Here is a 25,223-nt window from a genome sequence, read left to right as displayed (position 1 = left end):
ATACTAGATCCTTCTTTTAAAACACCAATTCTGGTTGATTTTTATTAAAGTACAAAAATTTGAATGATTTATGTTTCCTATAATTGGTGTTAGTAGTGATGCAATGACTGCTTTCCTTCTCAATGCCTTCATGTCTAATAATGGGCTTTAGGACATGTAATTGTAAAATTCAGACCACATTTAAAGCTTACACAGGCTAGATTGCCTTTTTACTCTTGTCACCAATTCGTTGGGGAGCTGCCTTTGTGCTGCAAATGTCATTACTTATTACTGTGGCTGGACTCTAGCAGTCTAACCGAGGTATTGTACTAAACATCTTATTACGAGACTTGACAGTGTTCAGACATAAGCATGTATCAATTAAACATCTTGAGTTCATTCCAGATAAATGTATGATGAGTTTGGGATCCTGGTGGTCCTTTTAAAAAACTCTAGGGTATAGGGTAAGTGTGGTTTATTAGGGAAGATTTACTCCACGCTGACATTTTGCCAGCATCTCTAGCATTGCTGGTCTGTCAGGCAAACAATGAGCATTTTAAATATTAATTTAATGCCAGATGAATGACTTTCAAGTTCACTTAAAAGTATACTAGTGTAGTTCAGAGATACACAGTTAAGTATCTGCAGCGCAATATACTGGGCAAAAAATAATGACCACCAGAAAAACAAGATGCCATCATTTACAATGACACCAATGTCAGGGTTTTCATAAGTGTTGCAAGTGTACCACATGAAAAGAAAATGAGCTAACTGTAGTATACATGGGATTCACATTACTAGATTTATGACTTTTGTTGATTTTAGGACTTGGACCAAATGTAATACGATGACATAAAAATGAATACTGCATTCTCAAACACTGCATGTTATGCAAAGATTTCAATAATACTTTTCATTGAAATTCACTGCTTTTTCTATATGATGCAATTGTTTGTAATACACAGTAAACTGAGGTACAGGTTGAAATGTTTTATTCTGAGATCAAAACACAGAACTGGCTTCCAATCCCTGTTGCTTTGATATTCTTTCTTTGCATAATGAAACCTTGGTTTTATTGTTTACTTGAGCTGACAGATAAAACAGGAGAAAATGAATGCTATGTGGCAACATTTTTCACTGTTACATTGAAATTTCATAACTTCAAGCATCTCTGCTTATTTACATAGGCATATATGCCATTCACCTGTTGACAAAATTAAAATGAGAGGAAAATACTATTATTGTCATGCAAGCCCTAAAGCAAATATTTGCATGACATCAGCTCCCACATATTTTAAATTAACCTGAGTATGGCGTACATGTTTTTAAATACAAAACATACTGTAATGGTAGTCTGATACTGGCAGGAGGAATTACTCTAAAACAATCGCTAATCTCAAACCATCTCATACATATGTGGCTGAAATCTGTAATAATTCAAGGATAACACAAATGTTTCTTAACATAAAGTAAAACCATTTTGACTTCTTGCAGGAATTAAAGTTTGGAATGATTATAAGATGTTTAATGGGAACTGCAGTGATGACAGTTAAGACAATCAGGCATTATTGTTTATTCTTCAGTTAATTACTTCTTACTTTATTTCATGGAGATGAGGCTGGAGTTGCCTTCTTTTGGCAACTCTTCCCACTTGCTACACTTTTCCAGAAATAAAAAAAAATAAAAATCTCAGAATCAAAAGATCTGCATTGTTTGGTCTCTTTTCTTGGCCTTTGCCAGTGTATATTATTTGCCAGGCAGAATTAAAATAATTAGCATAATTCCTTAACTCCTGTAGTTAATCAGCAATATTCCTTGACCAATTTCATACCTATAAAGACAAATACTGACAGATCTAGAGGCTGAAGAAGTGTATAATAGAAACTGGAAAAGACCTATCAGTAAAAACATGCTTCTGCATATTCTATATGGCACTTAAACTACACATGTTCACAGAAGTAATTTATTCAAAAATACTATTTTTAACTTTACTGCTATGAATCAAGATAGTACATGGAGAAAAAGTAATACATGGTTCCAGGGGTAGACTTTTTTAAAGTCTGGTTTATAAGCTTTAAGGAGATAGGTAAGATTAGGCCAAACTTTCCTGGTTTGCACCTCATATTCTCTTTATTCTATATTGGAAATCATAGCTTCTATATCTAGAATCCAAGATTTAAACATGTATAACGTTCTATCATATGCATTTTGTACTGTGCAAGTGCACAAATACCCTCAGTTATAGCTCACTAGAGAATGGTCTACTAAGAAATTATACTGGGGTCATTTTGCTCACTGTACTGTGGATCTTATATTAAATGGAGAAATGAAAGCAAAATGTAAAGTAACGGATAATGGCAGGCACTTGTCATAAAATTATTAATAGGAATTAAATGAAATGAAAATAAAATATAAAAGTAAGTAAAGTAAAGCAAAATACAATTAACCTCCCCAAAGCCCATAACAACTAAGACAAAATGGGCCTGGTTCTGACTTATGTGCCAACCAGGAGTAACTCTAGGAGCCATAAACTGTAACAAAACTGGTGCAAAAGAGAAAAGAATTCGGCCTATTGTCAATGTAAAAGAATGCTGTCATGCGACAAAGGCTTCCTGCAGCTAGACAAATGTTAAGGCAAAGCTAAGACACTTATTAGCAAAGAAGGCAACATTTCCCTTGGAACAATGGCTTAATTTGGGTTTCACACCATGACTGATATGGATGTCACCATTTAATCAGATGGATGAGTGCAGCCAAAAGACCATTTTCTTCAATATCTATCCATAGGCATAAAAATTCCAGCTTTTTAGAACAGTGCAAGCATTGTAGATGACCAGAAAATGCCCAGCTGCAACCAAACAAGGATGGGTGAAAAGGAAGTGGTAACTTGGCATCTTTTGCTAAATAGGGTTGCTTCCTCCCATACTTTGATTTAATGCTCCTCAGGAAAATCCTATCTTTCTGTGCCTTTAATTGCCACAAAAACCATACTCTTTTTACTACCTCTTGCCGGTCTGGAATTAGGGAACATTGATCTTCATGTTTGTCTTTGCAATTCAAATTGTTCCTACGATTCTATGATTTCTATGATTCTAACACTGAAAAGCTGAACTAGCTGATATCCATTTCCTTTGGAATAATAATACACTGAAATTAATTTGAGAGTGATCTCTTACTTGCTCTGTGGGAGGGTACATGGCCTGGATATGCCAGTACTTGTAAGGAAGCACTCTACAGAATGACTTTGGAAAGGTGCTGCTGTACTTAAAGTATAACACAACATTCTTCAGTTATGGCAGTGAATTATTCTTCTTGGCTGTTAAATCATAGCTGAAAATATATTTGTTTGCTCCTGCCATTAACTGTACCCCATAATGAACATCTGCATAGTGTCACTGTAATCAGCATCCACAGTGCGAATATGACATGGAACAGGCTACATAAAGAAAAAAGAAAATGCATCATAGATGCTAAAAGTGAGTAAATAACAAGGAAATTCTGGCACTAATATCTGAGCTAGCACTGCCACCTAGCCTATGTGCCTGAAGTGTAGAGTGGCTCTTTCTAATGTTTTGGGGATGCTTTCTTTTTCAATTATTTTTTAATGTTACCAGAGTACTTATATTTTGCAGTTGGCACTGTCAAACCTCTTCAACTAATTGGTCCTTTACAGAAAATATAACTGAAAATTAGCACATCATTTAATAACGTTGCTTTAACTTTAATGACATTTTGCTTTTCATTTATAATTACTCTAAAATTGTCATTTTTCCAAGCCACACCTGCCATTTTTTGTTTGCTAGTGTGTTTTGTTGTTGTTGTTGTTGTTTTTTTAGATGAGCTTATTCTAAGAAGGCCACTCCTCCACTTCATGCAGTTTTTTGATATCTTTTTCAAATAACTATTTTTTACTTCTTTTCCTTTTCCAATTGGAGGAATTCTAACAAACAGATAATTCATATGCAAACATGAACTAAGCTAACATCAAGGACTTCTACTAAGAAAAAACATGCCTTTGAGATAGAATGAAGAACAGAAATGTAACAGGGTTTTAGTGTCTGAAAACGGATTGGTTCCCAAAATATTGTCCAAATTTTAAAGAAGTTAGGAACACTCTGAGGTAAAAAATGCTGTTTGTTGACTTGCACAAGAGTCATGTGTATCAAAATGTCCATATCATAGATTAAAACAGTTTCTTTTCTGCAAAATGAGACTATGAGAAACACTTGAGGAAGGGAGAATTCTTGAAAACGAGATATACAGAAAAGTAGCTTTGAACCGTTATTCTCTTTCACTATGAAGCTTTTGGCTTTTTCAGAGGAATAGGATTTCGGAATATAGAAGATAAATTCTATGATACCAGTTGTTAAACTGTAGTCCTGTTCTGAAGATCCTTGCCTCTAAGGGCATTACTCTGGCACTATCCGGTAGGTATGACAGGCAATCCAATCTGCTGGAGCTTCTCCTAGCTTCAGGACCAAAAGGAGATATGGACAAGCTTTGGCTCTTCAGCCAACTTTGCAAACATTTGAAGGTACTACGTTTATAAAGCTGATTAGCTCACATGCACGAGATTATCTGTTATAACTATCTCACCCAGAAAAGGAAAAAGTTCTCCTTCCCCCCCAAAACAAAACAAAAACTTGATTTTCTTAAGCTATTATATATCTATTTTTTCTTTTTTATACATTACAATCTAATGATTTTCAATTATGTTCAATTTGGTGATGAGAGCATACTTTTCTTCTCAGGAGTGGTCTCACCTTGAGACTAACAGACTATATGTATTCTTTCCTTGGGTTTGCATGTGTTATGACATTACAAATATTCATATATCATTCAAGTCACTAATGGCAGTAGATGCCTCTTTAGAGACATAGCAATGCTTAGCTGGCATGATTTAACAATAGTCACTGTTCACTTAAAACATGAGCCATGCATGCAGTCTTCATACAGAGCACACTCCTGCACTTCTGTTGAAGCCTGGGGAGACCTCTGTTACCAAGTCATTGAAAGGACAGTGCAGGTTTTGAGCTCATTATTATCTTTTGAGCAATGATCTTCAAACTACCACACTGTGAAACACAGGCTTTGTAATACACTGCTTTTGCTGCAGAAGACAAACTGTAGATAGCCTGTAGGCAGTCTTTTGAAAAGTGAACTTTGTTAAGCCTTTTACCTTTGAAATAAGAAAATAACATGATATCAAATTTGAAGTGTCTAATATTGTCATTTTATAAGAAATAACACTAAACAAGCAGAAGATAGTGCCTTGCAGTTTTCAGATTTGAATCAGAAAGTGACCATACTTTCTGAGATTTGTTAATCCACCATTCCTATATTAATATATTTGTTTATTTAAAAAAACAGGAATAATGCAACACCATTCAATACTACTGAACTGATATTCAATAACTCCATAATTTAACAAAAGTATCATATTTAGCAATATGACATGGGGATACAACTTGACATAAAAAGTTCATACAAAAGGATACAATACATATTTTGCCTCTCTTTTTCTACACCTAAACCTCTATGTGTAACTTCTAAACCATCTGGAAGTCAGAAAGAATACTGTATGCATGGGTATTATTCCACTGTCTTATTCTATTTCCTAATCCTTCTTATAGCTGTTCTAGTACAAAATTTCAACAATGCAAAATGTGAATCCTTTGTAATGGAGCAATTCATCCATTGTGCATTTGTATATTAGCTCATGTGAGGCATTCATATTCCTGAAATAACAGCAGAGATCATAACTTGGAACTTTGTTATAAAAATTAAGTAACAATAAAATTGAATCACTAAGTGGATTGAATATTGAACTATTTTCTTCTCTTAAAATGAGCTGGCAAAGAACAGCACAAAGTGAATTATTTCTTTACAGCACAGAATTCCTGTGTAACTAATAGGATGAAAAAATAAATGTAGATCTCACAGTTTCAGATTTTGGTTTTACTTTGCTACTGCTGGGTCGAAATTAGGCAGAATAAATAGATGTTTTTTTCCTAAAAATAAGTATAGTCTAGAACAACAAACAAAAACCAATGAGATAATAAAATCTCACCATCTCACACATCTTACACCTTCTGAAGAGTCAGGAAGAATGTTACTTTTCCAAGTGTTTACTAGACCTTTCAGGAATAAAAACATACACAGTGGCAACTGATATACAAAGTATTGGAAAAAAAAAAAAAAAAAAAAAAAAAAAAAAAAAAAAAAAAAAAAAAAAAAAAAAAGATTGGACAATGGGCTAATCTAAGAAATTAGAAGCTTAAAACATGGTTGATGCTATCTGATATGCACAGTGAGCATAGAATGATGCAAGGAATTAGGGATTTAGGAGATACAACATTTTTGGAAACACATTTTTGGAAACTGTTACCCTTTAAGCTGGACAAGAAAATCTGTTTTTAAAAACCATGGGTTTTTAGTGGTCCTAGATACCTTCTTTGCTTTGGATCCAGGTCTCTGGATCCAACAGAAAAAAAAAATAATCCTTGTAAATGTTCTGGAATCCTCTTGACATTTGGGAGAAAACTATATTCTCCTGGATACCTGCACTACAAGAACTACATTTTTCCTCTTTTCCCAGAAGTCTGATGGAAATAAAGACTGTGTTTGCTTACTGCGCTCATGAGAGAGTCCAGCACGCTGACAGCAAATGCGGTTCCACATGCAAAGGGCTGCGTGAGGTACAGTTCTGTGTCTGGGTCATCATCATCATCTTGGTCCAAGAACTGAACATTTGAATCATTTACTGAAAACAATAATCATAATAATACAATCAAAAAGTGCTTCTGGGTCACCAGTATATGACCTTACATATTACACAGTCAGAAAGAAAAAGAAAAACTTATGTCTGGAAACACAGACTTGTGCCTTTGACGTCACTGAAAATGAAATCAAGATGGATGTGAAAATGTGCATTTACATAAAAATCTTTTGATTGGTATCTTGCTCATGAGATGTGACTCTTGCTCTTGATAGGTGACTATCCCTTTCCTGTAAAAGTAGTTTTGTGGCACCATCTGCCTGCACACAAAAGGGATCCACTGAGCTGTTCCATACGTTGAAACAATCCTGGTATTAGTCAGGTACAATGGCTAAGGTTTTATGCATGCATGTACAGTGAAATGTTGTCACAAGACACCAAGTCAAAATCTCTTTCTAAAATAGAGGCTGCCATAAAACTCTGAGTTAGCCCACAGGCATCAGTTAGCTGTGTTGCTGTGATTCTTACTAGAATGGTCATAATGCAGTTACAGCTGAAAAGATAATAAACTATTCCTTTAACATGCATTTATCTGAATGAATGAACAACATTCCAGCTATTCTCTTGCAGCACTACCTTTTGCTCAAATATTTGTCTATATAACCTCACTTCCACAAATTCTGTATTAGCCAGCATGAAAAAGGATCTATATCAGACTGCTATAAAGAAAAGCACAAAGTAATATTTGTCATTTAGACATTTTATTGTCACAGCTAAGCTCTCTGCCTCTACTTCATTTTCCTTGAAATCAACTTACCAAGTGAATAATATTTCATTATGTATTTAATTTCTATATTAGCCCTCCTGAGACACGAAAGCATGGACTGCTTAGTAATGTCACTGAAATAATATTTAGCTTATTAAATGACAAATTAATTTAAAATCCCATGAATGGGAGTAAACTCAGAAAAGTTTTGGGCATTTTCAACTGCATTCTTTGACTATGTCCCTAAACCTTACATAAGCCCATCTGCTGATCCAAGTCAGGGAGCTTAGAAATCAATATGAGAGCTGCTATTGGTCAGGTTTTAGTTTTGGACTTCTAAGTTTAGGAACTGTGCCCACTATTCTGATCATCCTGCATAGTTTCATTTTCTATTCACTCCTTTCTCAATTTGTATATAGTACCAAATGTGCCATGGTTTGCTAGCAAAACCTAAATATTTACAGATAAAACCTCGTTATACTGGTCTAAGAGAGATGAGTGTTGCTGTCTTCTACTTAGAGTCTTGCTGAGCTAGCACTTGGCCATGTTCATACTGCAAATCAGGACCAGAGATGAAGTAGGATTTAAAAACCATACCTTCCCACTTCCAGATGTAACCAGGTAAACATAACTCCTCAGCATTTTAAATGGAGAAGTGTTCTGCTCTGTGAGCTGAAAACCTTCACCCTAGTAAGTGCCAATATCTACACTATTCCTTTCTTATATAATGGCTATCAATTTATCCTCCAGGATCTTGAGCAAAATAGTATTTGAAAGCCTGACGTATCATTTCAAAATGTACTTTTTGAAGTGCTCGTGCTTTAGTTTAATTTGCTCACTGAGAGCAGGCACTATTGACAGCAGCATTCTTTTTCCACTTACATCTGGCAGACTAATACCTGACTTTGACACCCGCTTACTAGTTGTGCGTGGTGTCAGCTTCCACAGTACTACAAATCCAATGTGAATCCTGTGAGTGCTGCTTTATCCCCAATATCTTTATCTGCCTGATGAAAGCTAACTGCTATGATGTCTATGAAAGGTCTCCAGGCTGGGTGAAGTAGGCCTGGACGTTGACTGCTGCACTGTAGGAAATGCTAATCAAACACTGCTCACAAAGGCTTCTGAGATCTCTCTTTATGGGGAGGATAAACACAGAAGCTTCGATGCTTTTTTTGCAGCTTCAAAACCTGAGCTTCAGAGAGATGGCCTACTCCCCCCAAAAAACAAATAGCTGAAGGGAAACTGTGATACTGGGGGTTCTTTTCTGATAAATTTTACTTCTTCTTTGACTTCCTCTGAGCACCACTAAGGCATGTCCACCAAATTGACAACAGGCTGAAATAACAAACAGAGAAAGAAAGGGGAGAGAAAAGGAGAGAAAAATTGGCAGGGGGAGGAGGGACCCGGGAGGTGGGAGCCCAGGCCAGAGAAAATGAATTGGTGAGAGGTGCTATGAAAACAGCCGGCAGGTCAGACGAGTGTGATCAAAGGTTTACTGATGCTGCGTGAAAAAAAAAAAATAAAAAAAATCATTAAGAAAGGCCAAAACAAGACAGTCAATTTCAACCAGAACCACAAATAAAACACATTCAAAGCAGTGCCATGAGGGTAGCCCCTCTGATACAGCCAGATAAATAAAGAAAAAGCTGATGACAGTAAGAACAACCACAGAAAATAAGACAGTGATGTGAAGGAAAAAGGCACTTCTTACCCAGTTCAGTTATCATTAGAATGTGGGTTCCACTGTTTTTTTCCTGACTGATTGAAACCAAAGGCAGAAGTTTGCCAGGCTTAGCTAATAAGTAAAGTATTTAGGAGGAAAAGAAAGTACAGAAAGAGAATAAAGTAAGGGAAAAAGACAGGTAAGGCTCTAAAAAATAAAACTGAAAAAGAAAATAAAAGGACAAAGGACCACAAATCAAGTTTGTATTCGCCATGAAAAAGCAGAACAGCTTCTGCACTTCACATCACACCACTTGACAACATAAATACCCACAGCCAGAGTGGAAATCAGAGCCTGGTTACCTACCATCATCATATTCTCAAGGGTAAAATATCTCATACTGTTATACAGAGATTGGTTACACATGATTAAACAGTTCTGGACCATGAAGAAATAAACAAATAGCCTTTTACTATTGACTAAATGCAGTCTGCTTATACTTACTGTGGGGTTTTGGGGGGATGTTTTGTGTTCTTTTATAACCTTATCTCAAAGAACCCTGCTTATTTGTTACATTTTGTAAAAAGCATCTTGTCTGATAGTGTTTGTTTAAAGAAAATGGAGAAAACACAGAAGAAAGAGAGAAATATATTTCAGTTATTCAAATAAAGTGAAACAACTGTAACTAATCTTTCTTTGGAGAGAGTAATTTAAAAGAGTTATCAGAAAACATGGCAGTGTAAGATGCGGTATAAGGAATTTTCCTGATGCCACATAAGAAGGGAAATGGGAAAAAGACAGGGGAGTGTACATGATAGGATAAATGCTCTTCTTACCTAGTTCTGTTATAATAGGGATGTTGGCTCCTGTTGTAATGGAGGGTTGACGTAACAGGCCGTGGACAGGACTGTTGTCTGGAGATGACCTATCCATACCAGGGGGTGTAAAGCCTGAAAAATAAATAAAATAAAATAAAATAAAATAATTAAATATATTTAGACATTAAGTCTGTATAAAAATGAAAAAGACTTTTTAGATTGATATATATATAATGACAGAAATTTTTAAAAAGAAACACCATTAGCAAGGAATTTCCTATGCATTAATTTTTTAAGAAAATAACAATAAACACATCTGCCTTTTTTTAAGATTGACTTAATTTTCAACAATTATTTCTTACAAGCATAATCCTTCAGAAAGATAAAGGTCATTTACACAGAGTAAGGTAGTAATCTGGTAATTTGGTAGCTAACAGAGAAGTTGGAACACATTTTATTATCCTGGGTACTTAAAACACACTACATGTTTTGCTTTTTTAAATATGAACATAAATGATTAAGATAACATAAATAAATATAAATAAAAATTAATATAAATAAAAATCACAGTAATGATGGTGAACCCTGAGTATTAATTTAGGGCTTCATGTAAGACCATGGTCAAAACAGGGTTTTTAAGCAAATATTTGTCAGCTAGGAATAGGAATAGGCCAAGCTTGCTTTAAAACACACATTTCTGAGAAAACTTTTTTTTTTTTTTTTTAAGCCACATTTTGCCTAAGTTCCTTGACTCCACTCCAGTTACAGACTTTTGTCTCCCATTACTGACCTGAAATAATTTTGATTTTTTCATATGCCAATTCTAAATTAATCACAGAAAAGTTCCTGATGTGACTTCATAGTTTTCATTGGTACAGTCATCTGCTACTGAACTCAGAACAAGATGACATGGCTGTTCCTTCAGTTTATAGACAACTATAAGGATCGCCTGATCTAGGCTTACTGATGTAATGGAATTTTTTATTTGACTTTCAGTTCATTCTTCCCTAAATCTCATCTATATTAATTATAGGATAGATAACTAACAAATCTAGAATCACTGAGAGACTTGGCTCTCCAAAAGGTGCCAGTCTTAATTTCCTATTTACAGCACAAGTTCTGTAAGTAAAGGATGTAGTACAAAAGCACCAGTGCTTCTCCATAAGGTTTACCATTATCAAAGAAAGTACACAGAAGCAAGCTAACATTTGTCAGTTTAATAGAGAGGTACTCACATTACCAGGGTGGCTGGCCAGTCAGCCTCAACCAAGATCTCATTACTGATGGTAGTCAGCTGGTATAGAGTTTTCCCTGGGATTACCCTCGGCAGATACCACCTACAGCAGGCCAGCAAGATGTTCACTAACCCAAGCACCCTAGGGCGATACATCTTTGGGGGGATTCATGGAGGACCAGCTGCCCTCTTTTTCCTGAAGCTCTCCTCTCCCTATCTCAGGATGCAATACCTAAAACATCTTTCAGTGAATCAAGCTCTCCAGATGATAAGAGCACATTAGTATTTCCCAGTCAGCTACAAGCAAATTGAAGAAAGTTGGCATAAATGCTTCTAAATGCGTAAATTCTTGTTACCCTCCTACTACTGCAATGTAAACACATGCACGCGTGCACATGTGTGCACACGAGCTCCATACATGGCTATTTGCAACCACCTCTCTCTAACCCTTCAAATATTTGTCTTCCTAGACAAATGTCTAAAAGTGTTAGAAGATGGAAGTAAATGTGGCATTTCTGTTTGACACAGACTGTCAGGAGCTCTGTAATTGCACACTGCACACACAGTGCATTCAGTCTGAAATGCAAGAAGCATGTTAAAGCGATATTTTTTCTCCTTGAATGAAAAACAGACTCATGACTAAATATTTTTCATTCTGTGATCTGGGAAGGTATAAGAAATATTTGCTATTTTAATTTAATTTCCCTGCCTGGGATTAATTCTACAGAGCCTCTTCTGAAAAATACACAGCTATTGCGATATGTTCAGAAAAAGAAGAATTGAAATTCTTAAAGATTTTGTGTGCTTATGTTTGGAGTTACAAAGCATCATCCACCTTCAGGCCACACTCCTGCTCCAAGTCATAAGGTAAACTCTATAGATAGGCTTTCTATTTATTTTTTCTTCCCTCTAGAAGGAAAAAAAAAAGTGCAGAAAAACTAACCTGCTTTATCAGAACTTTCATTTAAAGGCATGAAAAACTACAAGTGACAGCTGTGCAGATTCAGTGAATGTGACATTTTTGAATTTCTTCAACTTGACAAGTAAACACCTTAAATCGGTAATGCTATATGCATAATACATGACCTGTATTTTGACATCCATCATCAAATGCTGACTTGAGAAAATACAGGTTTGTACGTCAAGGAATAGCACCCATAAAGCTGGGAGAAATTCAGGTCACAGGGTATTAGGAAAAGTCTATTTCATTACAGAAGCTGAAACAAGCTAAGGCATCAGATTTAAGATCCATTTTCTGCTGTGAAAAGATCCAATTCCTCTGCGCAGAGCATTCATTTAGAAATGACATGCTTTCCTCACAGCCTCTTTTCATTTTCCTTTTCATATTCCATTTTCTCCTTCAGTCCCCAAACCTTGTTCCATTAACACTCATAAAAATAGTAAAGCCGGGCTGATAGTTGTGATCTTCTTCTAACCACAGTGTCTCCTTGCTCAGCAAACAACTAAGGGAGTTGCAGCTACAATTGCTCAACAGGATCAATCTCTAGAGTAAAATTCATACAGGCTCTTGAAGCTGAAGTCATTGTATAAGGAAATACAGTGGCCACTGGGACTTCTGAAAAAAAAAAAAATAAATTAAAAAGTCTGGGGTCATCCTACCACAGCTGGCAGTAGTGCTAGCAGCCATAAAATCCAAGGAAGGAAATGGTTTGGAGTTCAAAATTAGGAAATTCTGGCACAGCTTCACAGTGACTTTTGCCCAATCACGTGAGTAACATCACGTGAAATGCAGCAAGACCTGCTCTTTGTAGCAGCACATAGATCATTTTAGTTTGCTGATGGTAGAGGTTTACTGGAGTTTTAAAATAGAGACAAATATAGCTGTTGGAGGGATGCGCAATACTTCTGTCCTGGGGAACCAGATGGGCATATTCACAAACCAGATTATTATGCTACGCTTATTAAAAAATTGTCTGTTCCAAAGAGTCATAAAAGATACTTTATGGCTCCTTCCCATTTCAAAAGATGCATGTTTTACTAAACTGGAACTGTGTAGGCAGAATGTAGTTTACCAAATTGAAAACTCTAAAGGTTGTGATACTGTCATTTAAGTGCTATATAAATTGATAATGCCCTTTAATTAAGACTATTCTGGGGAAAGGTGTCATGGGATTCACTGGCTAAAGCAAGCATTGAAGTCCTCAAAAATATAATTTGTAAATCATACATGCTATGAACTAGCTCTGGTTCACCCGAGAAGCATGAAACAGAAGTCATATTTTGGGCATTGACAAGTAGCATGCAGGCAGTGAACTGCCAAACACATCTGTGACAAGTGAACATGAAGGAATATGAGACCAGGATTTTCATTAAGCAGAGACAGACAAAAAGAAATAATTCTCTTACAAAAGGACCTCACAGCTATATCCCTTTGCTACTGTTTTCTGACAATGTCCATTAATATTCTGTTGAATTCAATGTAATGATAGAGTATACCTGTTATTCTCAGAAGTACTGCCACTGGGGTACACCAGGAAAGTTCAGCAGCAGTCATGCAGCTAAAAAGCTGCTGACATTCATGGGAATCTGTTACAGTCATTCAGTTTAGGAACAATTCTAGTCTCAAATGTCCCATGCAGTCTCAGTCAGAGAGCTGCAGTTCAGCCTCAGAACCTGAATATCCCAAATTCTGATAGCAGTTCTGACTTCTATTGTAATTTGTGCCTGAAGATCTAAAAATTTTTTGGAGATTATCTCTGAAGGTCTTGAAAAGAAGAGGAATACGGGAAAGCAGAAGTGCCTCTGTAAGCTCCAAGCTCACTCAAGCTGCAATCTCAGCAGCACCCACAGAGATGCTTTCTTCCACATCTGTGCCCAAACATAGGCAAAGGTACAGCCACAAGGAATGGAGGGTGAGGTGGATACCTGTCTCAATTGTAACAAGCCTCCAGTGCTCTGAGACTGGAATAGCCCCTAGTGCAGTGAATGCTGAAATCACCATTGCATTTCCTTCCAAGAAAGTGCCCTTCTATAATGTCTGTTCATTCCCATTCTGTTGAATTACTCATAGGGAAAATCACCAAACCAAAATTCTAATGAAGGAACAGGGCAGTGCTGATATTAGCTCTTCCAGCTGTTCCTGGATGTGCCAGTGGACCTATAGGTCCTTGTGCTGCTCTAGTAAGGTAGGGTTCAGTTGTAAAATCAAAGATTAGAAAGGGCAGGATTGAACTTTCAATATCATGAGATCTGGGGCTGAATGATACCATATTGTTTATGTTTTCAACTTTGAGGCTCTCTATTCACCGTCTCTTATGAGAGTCTTTTCCCAGTTTGAGTCTCATTTAGAGTTTTCCTATCAACCATATACAAAACCTCATGATGAAGTCCTTCTGCAAATGCCTGATTTTTACATGAAACCTCATACAGTAAATACCCAGACCATAACTGCACAGGTTCACCAGAAGCTTACATAATTCAAAACTACCAAAAGAAATAGGATTTCTTTACCAAAACCTCTCAAAGCATAGCCTTGATATTTTCTTGACACTTCAGGAAGTACCAGTAGAATTAAAGACATATTTGAAAAGAGGTAGAAAAGATACTCATATTTGCTCATTCAACGTGTTGTGGAACAGCAATTAACCAAAACACTTATTGTGGAGTATACTTACATTCATAACATCATCAGAAATGATAATTACTGCTTTTCTACACACTTACATTAGTGCTCAAGGTGTTTATATATTGAATTGTTCCTACACTCTGTTTACCATTTTAAAAGGTTTCTATGCTAGGTACTTCCAAGGGTATAAAGTTGTTAGTATCTAAGTACAGCACAGGCTTGTAAGTAAAATAATTTACTATAAAATGATGCCAAATCTTTCTCAGTTTGGTCATTAATCGACCTTGCACATCTAGACCCCAAACAAAAATAAATAAATATACTGAATAAAACTTATCAAATAAATCAAGCTATATTACGTAGTTCAGAGAGACAGGTATTCAATAAATACAAATAAAAATAGAAAGCTTACCATTAAAAATGATATATAATCATGTTAGGCAAGATTCTACATTATGTCATTATATTATCCTATATTATATCAAATAAAGTTGTGTTGTTTTTTTTTTTCCTTAGTAAAAAGGAAGAGCAAAGCCAGATTTCATATCAAGCAAGAATAAAAACTTTTTGATAAATACATGAAACAATGCTGTCCAACACATGATTGGCAACTACTGAAACATAAATTAAACAAATTTCCTATTGCTGCTTATGGGAAAATTATGCAGATTAGAATTTGATTAGGTTTATATCATGAGACTCAATTTGGACTTTTAATCTATTAAAGCTCCAATAAATGAGGCATCTGAATAGCTCCCCTGAGCTGCAACAGTAATAACCACAGCAGTCATTTTTTGCAATATGTATTCTGACAATTTCTTTAACAGATGAAGTTAAGAAAATTCCACATCTTTAAGTACAATTACTTTATAACTTCTACAAAATTTCAGGTGTATGCAGTGAGGAAATGGATCCATACAAAATGCTTAAACAGACATTTTGTGATAATCAACATCTGTCACTCTGTTCTAACAATATTGTTTTTCCATTGACTTGGATTTACTTATGTTAGACTTCATGGTCTGTGTGGGCTAAATAGTGCCAGCAGACTTTTAAATTACTCAAGCTGGAACTCAGCTGGAAACCTACGATAAGATGTCATTAAGTTCTCTATAGGCTGAGTCAAAACTAAAATCCCACATTCAAGGTTGTCTTGGGGATCAAAGATTGAATTGGGAAGGCTAAGGACTCGTTTTATCAAAGAAATCTGAACTGGATTCCCAGAAGTGAGTGCTGAGACAGGTTGGATTCAGATCAAGACCACCTCTAATTTATATGGCAGAGGTCTACTGCACATTTCCTGCAGTTTAATCTACATACAAGCATCCGTAAGTTCTCAAGTCTCACTTCATTTTGTAAAGATCAACTCACAGCAAAGAGTGCCAACTAGGGGCCATTTTGCATGTCCAGTCCTGTCAGATTTTATCAAATTCTGTCACAAATCTTTAGCTTTAGACAGGATGTCATAAAAGCACATAGGCAAGTGTCAGTATGCAGGTGACTCCTAAAAAATTAAATTTGTAGGACTTGATTAAATGCTTGGAATAAAGGGACACTTTTTTTTGTTGGTTTGCATGTTTTGTGGTGTTTGTTGTTTTTTTTGTTTGTTTGTTTGTTTGTTTTCATTTTAGTGTGAATATGTTTTTAAATATATTAACAGATAATTATATTATTAACATAAACATAAGAGTCAAACATATTAAGAGGAAACTACATATTAAAGAGAAGTATGTTAACGTGGAATTTAAATATTTTAGCATAGAATTTCCTTCTGATCTGGCATAATAAAAGAAAGATTAACCATAAGACAACATTTTTTTAACAGAAGTTGAACTTCTTTTTGTCACTCAAACACCGCCTTTGGTAACACACACAGCTTAAGAGTAATAGCTGTGCTAAAGACATGTCATATACAAAAGAAATTTCATATTCTGCCTAACACTAACTCAACCAACTTTTCTGGAGAGAAGTTCTCATCTAGGTGCAATAGGGCTTGCAACTAGGTGATCTTTGTGGTCACTTCAAACTCAAGCTAACCTTTGTGGTCACTTCAAACTCAAGCTAACCTAATACTACATCTGTGCTGCAGTCTAATGAGAACCCTGCAAATAACACAATGCGCCCGATTTTAAGTGGGAATAAGGAAATATAGTTTTAGGGATTATATTTTAAAAATGTATCACTTCAACAGCACAATTTCCTCTTCAGAAGTATCAGTATAACTTAACTGTGTGTAAACCAGCCCTGCCTCTGATTCCAAAGTTCACAGGAATGGCTAACACATCAACCCAGCCTTATGCTCTGTTCATATCAATATAATCACCCTGTTCTGTATGTCACACATACAGAATGCCACGTTCTATTTCAGTTTCAATATAAGTCCATAGGATTCTGAAACTGGCTATTTTCTTGCAAGTACTCCTTATCCTGATTGAAAATATACATATAGTGAAACTTTCTGTTTCTTTCTACTCCTCCTTTTTTTCACATACAAAATATTTAAATAGAAATTGCAGTTAAGGAATCAGGAAGAAACCGAAGCACCACTGTAACTGCCTATTTTGAATGATGAACCAGCAACACAATACTTGCCACTAATGTTATGTAGACACAGTGCCTGAAGAAAAACAGAGACATTACTGATGGTACCCAATTGGTAAGGTTTGAGAAACTCTGCTTCACTCAATACAGCTTCTAGAATCAAGAAGGAAAAAACAAATTTTCATTGGCTAACTTTGCAATATATTGGCTCACAGTATTTCCCCTCTTCACTGAATATTAGTCTTAGAAAGAAAGGTAATTCATTCATCATGATAGAGCACGTCACGTTATTTTGACTTTTTGCTATGATCCTTAAGGGTTTTACTTATCTCACATAGTTCAAATATCACTTTATATTTAAAATAGCAACAGCATAAGTTTATTTACACATGCCTGACATTTATTTAATTTATATGGCATACAAAATTCATTTTTTACTAGAAATCAAGCTGGTAGAGACAATAATAATAGTAAAATGTTTTGTGGCATTCTTTAAGTAGTGAAAATTAAGTGGCAACTATAAAATGTATGGCACTATACCCAGTACACAATACAATCATTCTTAAAATTTATGAGCTCTTTTTTAGTTTTTAGCAACATACTGACTATTTATGGTCACTCACTCATCTAAACATTACTGTGGGGTTTAAAAATGGCTTAATTAAAGACTTAAACAACACATTAACTTTCCTACTCAATTCCATTTATTGTAAAGTTAAACAGATTGTTACAAATTGTATTTATGTTAGAATTTCAGTCGTACCAGGATGAGTGTAAACAACCATCCTTTCAAGTATGGACTTTTAATATTTCTGAGTGTCTATTTCTTGTTATTTGATTCTAATAAATATTCAACCGTAAATGTGGATCTTTATAACAAGTGTGAGATAGTTAAAAAAATTTGAATCTGAAATATAAACTTGCAGATAAATAACACGGTCTACTTCAAAGTACATAATGTCAAAAACTTTACATTTGATATGGGTAATCATAAAAGACAAATATGTAAGTATATAAATACATACATGCACACATACACACATGCATACAAATAGGAATTTCTTATTACTGAAAAGTTTGAAATTATATTTCTAAGAAGATATCTTATATAGGAACATCTAGAACATAAAAAACTTTTTGAGGATTTACAACAAAGCTGGTCTTTAAAATATACAGGTTAAAATCCTAAACAGAATGGTACAAGTATCTTTTATGAATTTAATTTGGGTTAAAGCATAAACTGTTTTTGAGAGGGGTTATTCTCAGTAATAGAACATTTATTCTTAAGAATTTCTGATATAATTGTAGCATTACTAATCCAACCCATCTGTCCTAAAAAAATAGAGGAAACAATTCCCACAAGTTTTTCTCAGTACCCACATGACACTGTCTGGTTTCAGCAAAATCTCCTTCCTCTTTTTTGTTGTTGTTGTTGGCGGAGAATTTTTTTCAAAAATTTCTTGCTATTTCTGCCCTTACTTGGAGATTCATTCTAAGTCACAGAACAAGCAGACTGATTAAAATTCAGCAGAAATATGAAAGTACCTAAACTCATTATCCAGCCAAAGTATTTGAAGAAAAACTGTAAAACAAAGGAAATCCATTTGAGGCTGTTCTGAAAGTAATGTCTCCTATTTTATTGTGTTGGCTCATGATGTCAGAGGCAGATGTTGGTGGTACAGCAGTAGAGGTCGAACCTTCACATAGCAAAGCTTACCCTTCTTGCTTCTACAAAAAAAGATCCTATTGTATCATTTGTAAAATTCACGCCCTTTTAAGAAAAGCATTAGGAACACAGCATTCTCAAATGAAAGCAGTTTCTCAGCATGGCCTGCATATCCATCTCTGAGGATGCTGAAAGCTTTGGAAGGTTGTAGGTATCCTGAAACTATGAAGTTTTTGAGACTGCCTATTTTGGAAAGGCTGGTCTGCCTCAAATTCAACCATGTCAAACTTCAGGTTTGTTCTGTTAGAAGAATATGCAACTATTTATTGTTTTGTCCTAATGCTGGCTGTCTAATGGCAGTTCTGCAACTCACCAGTAGGAGTTAATTCCTGCTCTTCCACAATGGCTTTCACATCAGGATTTAATTTGCAAGAACAAAGAAGTAAAATCTAGCTTTCTCCTGGAACCTTTCTAGCTCCAGTGAAATCTGTGGGATTTCCACACTAAAGATACAGTGACATTGAACTATGAATTCAAGTATGTCCTTTAAAATAAGCAATCTTCATGCATATAAATAACCATTTATTAAACAAACAATACGTACTGAAACAAGAAAAATAGCAGAATTAAGCTCATGAGGCTGCCTGATATGGCATATAACTTTCAAACTATCTTGCAATCCTGTAATATATTATCTATATGTTCCATTTTCTTGAAGTTATCTTCATAATCAGGATGCTATCACAACTATCATGGGCATTGGAACTATTTTTAATTTTAATTTAAAGAGCAATTAAAGAAAGACAATGGATACACAAGGTAATAAAGTAAGTGATTAGCAGCATGCAAATGACATAGGCTTAATGATAATACCCTATTCTATTCTCCAAAGGGTCTGTTGAGAGGAGCCCTTCCTACATGTGGTTGTTCAGCTAATGTGCCTCTGCCTACAATTACAACATTGCTGACACCATTAACCACTGAAACAACATCACTTTGTGAAATCCTTGTTGTCTCATTAAAATGCAAAGGGTCAGGTAATTTACCACATTGTGTGTCTTCCTTCATAGAGGGTAATTAGCAAGCATTACCCAGTATGAACTCCTACTGAGAACTAGTGAAACAATGTGAAATATAAAAGAAAATTTATATATATATATATGTGTGTGTGTGTGTATATATATATTTATTTGATGGGAATCTGCAAGATTAATAATGATAGCCTTAACATACCTATGTAGTCAAGAGGCCTTAAAATATAGACTTTTTATATGTTGATTATCAGAAGACTTTATGGTTAGCTGTTTTATAAACTAATCTTTAATTTTTCAGAAATTTCAGAAATTTATGCAATCTAGATCTTGCTTAACTAGATCTAGATGTACCTTCTTCTGCAATTAACATTTAAGAAACAATGAGAGACAGCAGCAAGACACCTTAAAGTTTCTTAAAGACTTAAAAAACAAATCTTTTTTCGAAAAGACTTTTTGCAGCTGAACACAGAGACTGGAGTAGTACATTCAAATGTCCAAGTTCCCTTTCCTCCTGTTAATTGAAGTCCTATACCATCATTTAAAACAACCTTGATGACATTCACTATTGGCTTATATCTCGTCAGGGATCTGAATGATCTCTTATTCTTTAAATGGAAGTTTGGGAACATAAAACACATTCCAATAAAAGTGAACAGAAAATTATGAATTCATTAAACTACTTTGGTATCTTGTGCTATATATAATATTTATATTCCAACTACTGTAAAATATGCTTTAATATCTTTAGGCAACTATAAGGACTTAAATATTTATAAAATGGCTAAAGATAAAGTATAGCTCTCTTATTCCTACATACAGATGATGTAAGGCATGCAATCAAAGACAATAACACTTTCAACCCATTTGTCATCTTAAAGGAGCCTTTCAACTTCAGATCCCTTGTGTGCAATCTACATAAGAGTTGTTGCCTACATAGGCAACTCCAAAGGAGTTTGCTCCTTAAAAACTACCAAGAGTGCTATACTTCACATAAAACAGGGTTTTCTGAAAATGGAGACAAAACTATAAATTTGCAGGCAAAACAGCTCCAAGTGGGGCTTCAAAATACTGCTGTATTTATCTCTGGGACATCTGGGAACAGGAAGCATTTTGATTTAATATTTCATAACATAGAGGCAATTGCTTCCTTGCCTAGTGTATAATTAATGCTCATAAAAAAAAAGCCGTTTTTTTTTATTCCTCAGCATCAGAAATGCACAAAATAGTGCACCTTCATAATAAGGGGTTTGCTTTCAAGATGTTGAACAGCAAATAACAATAAAATAGAGTCACCATGGACTTATATCAGTCATGGGATGGTTAAATATATTTATAGTGTAAGTGTGAAATAACATGCTTGATGTACTGTGCTATCTACCTCTTTCTGCCCAGTTTTATCTTTCTCTGGCTGAAGAAGAAGGTGTCCCAAAAGCAGAGGAGAAAGAAGCAATTGTGAAAATTTGATGTTATTTGGGCTAGCACCATTTCTCAAATATGGGGAAGTTGCATAAAAAAGTGTCTCTCCAGCCATTCCCTAACACATAAGCAACACAATCAAAAATCTTTCTTAGCAGTTTTTCGTTCTTCCTGAGAGAACTCTGAGGGAAAGAGGAAACTGTTCTTCATTCATTTATGCTCCATCAGCTAATGGTAGGATCCAGCTAAGAGGAGAATACAAGAAATGTAAATGGTGGTAGGTGGGAACTATTCTCTCCAGAGTTTCTTGTGAAGAGAGGAAAGCTGGTAGTGTCCTGTTTGAAAGAAGGGAATGACTCCTAACACAGACATCTTTGACAGCCATGAAATGAAGTTAAAAGAACAGTCTCTCTCTCACTCAGTCTCTTTATTTTATTTCTGTCCAAATCTTGCAAAGACTTAGATATAATCTAACTTTACACAGGTGGATAGTTTCATTGAAGTCAGAGAGATTTATTAACTGGTATAACATTAAGGACATAAGTTTTTGAACTAGAAAAGCATCAGATTGTAAACCTGACAAGGCAAAGGCTGTATTTTATTCTTGTATATATCAAGACTATGACAACAAGCTCTTAATCCCATCTAGAGTACCAGTATGCTACAATAAAATAAAAAACAGCTATCAGCTGATCCATCTGACTCAGTAGGATAGAAAGTTGCATGCATGTGGATAAAAGGTAATGCTAAGTTGCCTACTTATCATAGTGACCTAATCTTCAAATATGGGGTTTCTTTTCTTTCTTTCTTTCTTGCAGGGAAATCAAGAAACCCTTATCTAGTTTTTCAATTATTAACTTCACTACTTGGGATGACCAGTCTTGGTTTTGAAAAATAACAATGAAAAAAAACTACAACAAACATTCCAAAATTCAGTTGGTTAAACAATAGCCACCAACCAAATAAAATAATAATAATAAGCTAGATGATTATTTTAGTCTATCTACTCAGATGAATATTTACAACAGCTGATGCTAGCAATAGCACATGGTACATTCAGGAACACAAAACATAAGAATATGCTTATAAGGCATATAGTGCTGAACTATCAAACCTGATGAATCACTAATCCAGATGTATTTGAAAGTAAGGCACATTATTACTTTATGTAATATAACAAAAGAAACACAAGAAGCAGTGCTGGGGTTGCCACAGAATGCTGAATGCCCCAACAGCACAAAAATAACTGCATTTATGATCAAATTATGCATTTTGAATTCTACACTGAAAAACTTATGACTGGAAAGTCAGACAAAAAAAAATATTTAAAAAAATCAAATCCACATTCACACACACACACAAAAAAACCTCCACTGGAGAAATAAACAGCTCAGAATTTTAATTATTTTAAGTTTGAATGTATAAAAAGTATCTTTAAAAATTATCAGTTATCACTGAAATTGACACAGAATCTTTGAATTTCAGACAGCATTTATCCTTCCCTTTGTTTCCCATCTCAGGTCCTGATAATACTATTGTTCATTCCTTTTGCTAACAGTTCAAAGATAATACAATCAAGAATAATTAATTGAGGAGAAAGAAATTGCTACCTGCAAACACAATGGAACATAGAGCTGAAATCTGCTTTAATAAGAATTTTCTTGCAGCAGATTGGTAGACAAAGTCCACCAAGAGTTGTAATAATAGAAGAATTAATCTAAACGAATAATCTAAAAAGTAGATGGGAACAGTCAGTAAGTGTTACTCAAAGAAGAAAGGATGGAAAAAGGATGGAAAGGTCAACAGAATGGGGGAAGAATTGCTGGGATTCCCCTAACATACTGCCAAGGCAGAGTCCATCCCAGACTCCTTCCCAGGTGCTTTGGAGGAATGGAGTACAAATGCTTACCATGGACCTAATATTCTTTGATCCTCTCTCCAAAATACATCTATATAAAATAATCTCATTTTCTAGTTGAAGGCACAGAATTAGAATCAGGAAAGATCAAGCATTAAGAAATCTGCAGTATCTGAGATTGGCATTTCTTTCTGCCAGCAAAAATGTAACTTTTTATAAACCTTTCTAGGAAGACTATTAATAACAACTTCTGAAAGATAAAAATTGGACTCCTCTTATCACAAATAAAAGACCTGGCTGAGTTTATGAATCATTCTGTGAAGATGTAGCCAGAGATCCAACTTCACAGAATTTTATATTTCAGAAGCTGAGATGTCCTAATGTTGCAGATTCAGTGAGATCCATTTCGGCCTTGTTCTTGGAATCTACTTGTCCCAGCTCATTTTTCAGACATCAGATTCTGCATCCCTAACATTTAGTGAGTCTAAAAAGTAGCCCAGTCAGATTTGAAACCTTCAGATGCCCTTAAAATAGTTTCAGCATAAGAGATTTCAACAATGCAAGCCCAATCTGAAGGAGTTCCTTCTCTTTCTCAGTAGAATAACGTAGTACACTTTACATAAGGGAGTCTAGTAAATCCTTCCACAACAGTGAGTAGGTTTTTCCTCCTAATACATGTTGCTTTTGTGTAATGACCAGCTAGACAGCTGATGATGAGCATAGATCTGACAACTTAAGTAGTTTAGTCTCATCTGCTCTAGGTACTCCAGGGTCTGTAGTAATTCTGGTCTAGAATTTGTTTTCTGTGCCTCGGAACTGTCAGGACAAGTAAGCTACTTTTTCTCCTTTTCTTCAGGAGGTCAAGGCAGTGTACTCCCAATGGTTATGAGGTAATACTAACAGAATTAGCTAGTACTCAAGCCAGACAACCAGAGAACTAAGGTGTTGTCAGAATACTTACAGGTCTGAACAATTGAGGCCACTCAGCCCAGAAGCTAAGGAATATTTTGATGGTATGAAGACACACTACCAACTCTTTGTTTCTGTGTGATAACTCCTGTGTGCTTACTAAGTTCACTTTGGACAACTAATGAGAAAATCCTTTGTTGATATGAGATTAATTCAGTATACTTTCTTCTATCAGTTAATTTAGCTTGGTTGTGTGTTAAAAAAAAATATTGGGAACTGAAGACCTTATTTTTACATAATTTTGCTTATCAAGAAAATTTGCCATCACAAGTTCATATCTTTGCTTCTTCTACAAACTCCTTCATCGCCAATTTCATTTGGGTTCAGGTGTTGGTGTGATGCTAACTATCCTGCTGGAAAGGGGTGACTTTGATGGATAGAGAAGGTTGGCTAGTTCTGATCGTTTATGCAACTAGTGTGGAAGTGACTTTGGTGTTAAGTGAAGTGAAGAGGGTGATTAGCATCCTGCTTTTTATGGCACACCTTTTGTATTGGTATCATTTGTTACTGAAATGAAATAGTCATAGGTAAAAATTTGAATGATTCCCATTCATTCAATAACCTATAGGTTAAATTATTATCACTTTTTTTCCTTTTTCAGATAATTATATATATTATATATTGTATATATAATATATAATTATATTCCTATGAGATTCCAATACTTAGTGACTAGAGCATTATATCGATGTCCTTCTTGGAGTAGCAAGGCTAATTCCCTTGTTAATTCCCTCACCAAAAATCTTGCCATGTAGGCTTTGTGTTTTTCAGGCTGTTCACATATACTGTTTTGTATTTTCTCTTTCCAACACCCTTTCAAAGGTCAACTAATATTCTTTCATAAACCCAGATTTTCTACTGTCAGCGTTCCTGTGATCAAAAATAAGACATCACATAAAATAGCAGCACAGAACACTTTCAAGGGATGGTAGTGGTGAGGAAAGTCATTCAAAATGATGCATTCAGAACTAG

At 35.2% G+C, this 25,223-nt stretch overlaps 1 protein-coding gene across 40 annotated transcripts in view; it reads right to left on the bottom strand.

Annotated features, from left to right (window-relative positions):
* The window catches only part of KCNMA1 (potassium calcium-activated channel subfamily M alpha 1), a 403,732-nt gene that overhangs the window by 11,546 nt on the left and 366,963 nt on the right, over nucleotides 1–25,223 (bottom strand). For 23 of the 40 annotated variants that reach the window (XM_072340336.1, XM_072340337.1, XM_072340347.1 and 20 more), the window contains 2 exons: nucleotides 9,966–10,079; nucleotides 6,612–6,742 (listed from right to left, as the gene is read on the bottom strand). In XM_072340336.1, the coding sequence (XP_072196437.1) occupies nucleotides 6,612–6,742; nucleotides 9,966–10,079 (245 nt within the window). Of the gene's footprint in view, nucleotides 1–6,611; nucleotides 6,743–9,177; nucleotides 9,262–9,965; nucleotides 10,080–25,223 lie in introns of all 40 variants that reach the window. The other 17 variants (XM_072340339.1, XM_072340340.1, XM_072340330.1 and 14 more) reach the window with 1 other exon arrangement.

Source organism: Excalfactoria chinensis, chromosome 6 (genome assembly GCF_039878825.1).
Source record: "Excalfactoria chinensis isolate bCotChi1 chromosome 6, bCotChi1.hap2, whole genome shotgun sequence".
Lineage (NCBI taxonomy): Eukaryota > Metazoa > Chordata > Aves > Galliformes > Phasianidae > Excalfactoria > Excalfactoria chinensis.
This window is presented reverse-complemented; position numbering and strand designations above follow the sequence as displayed.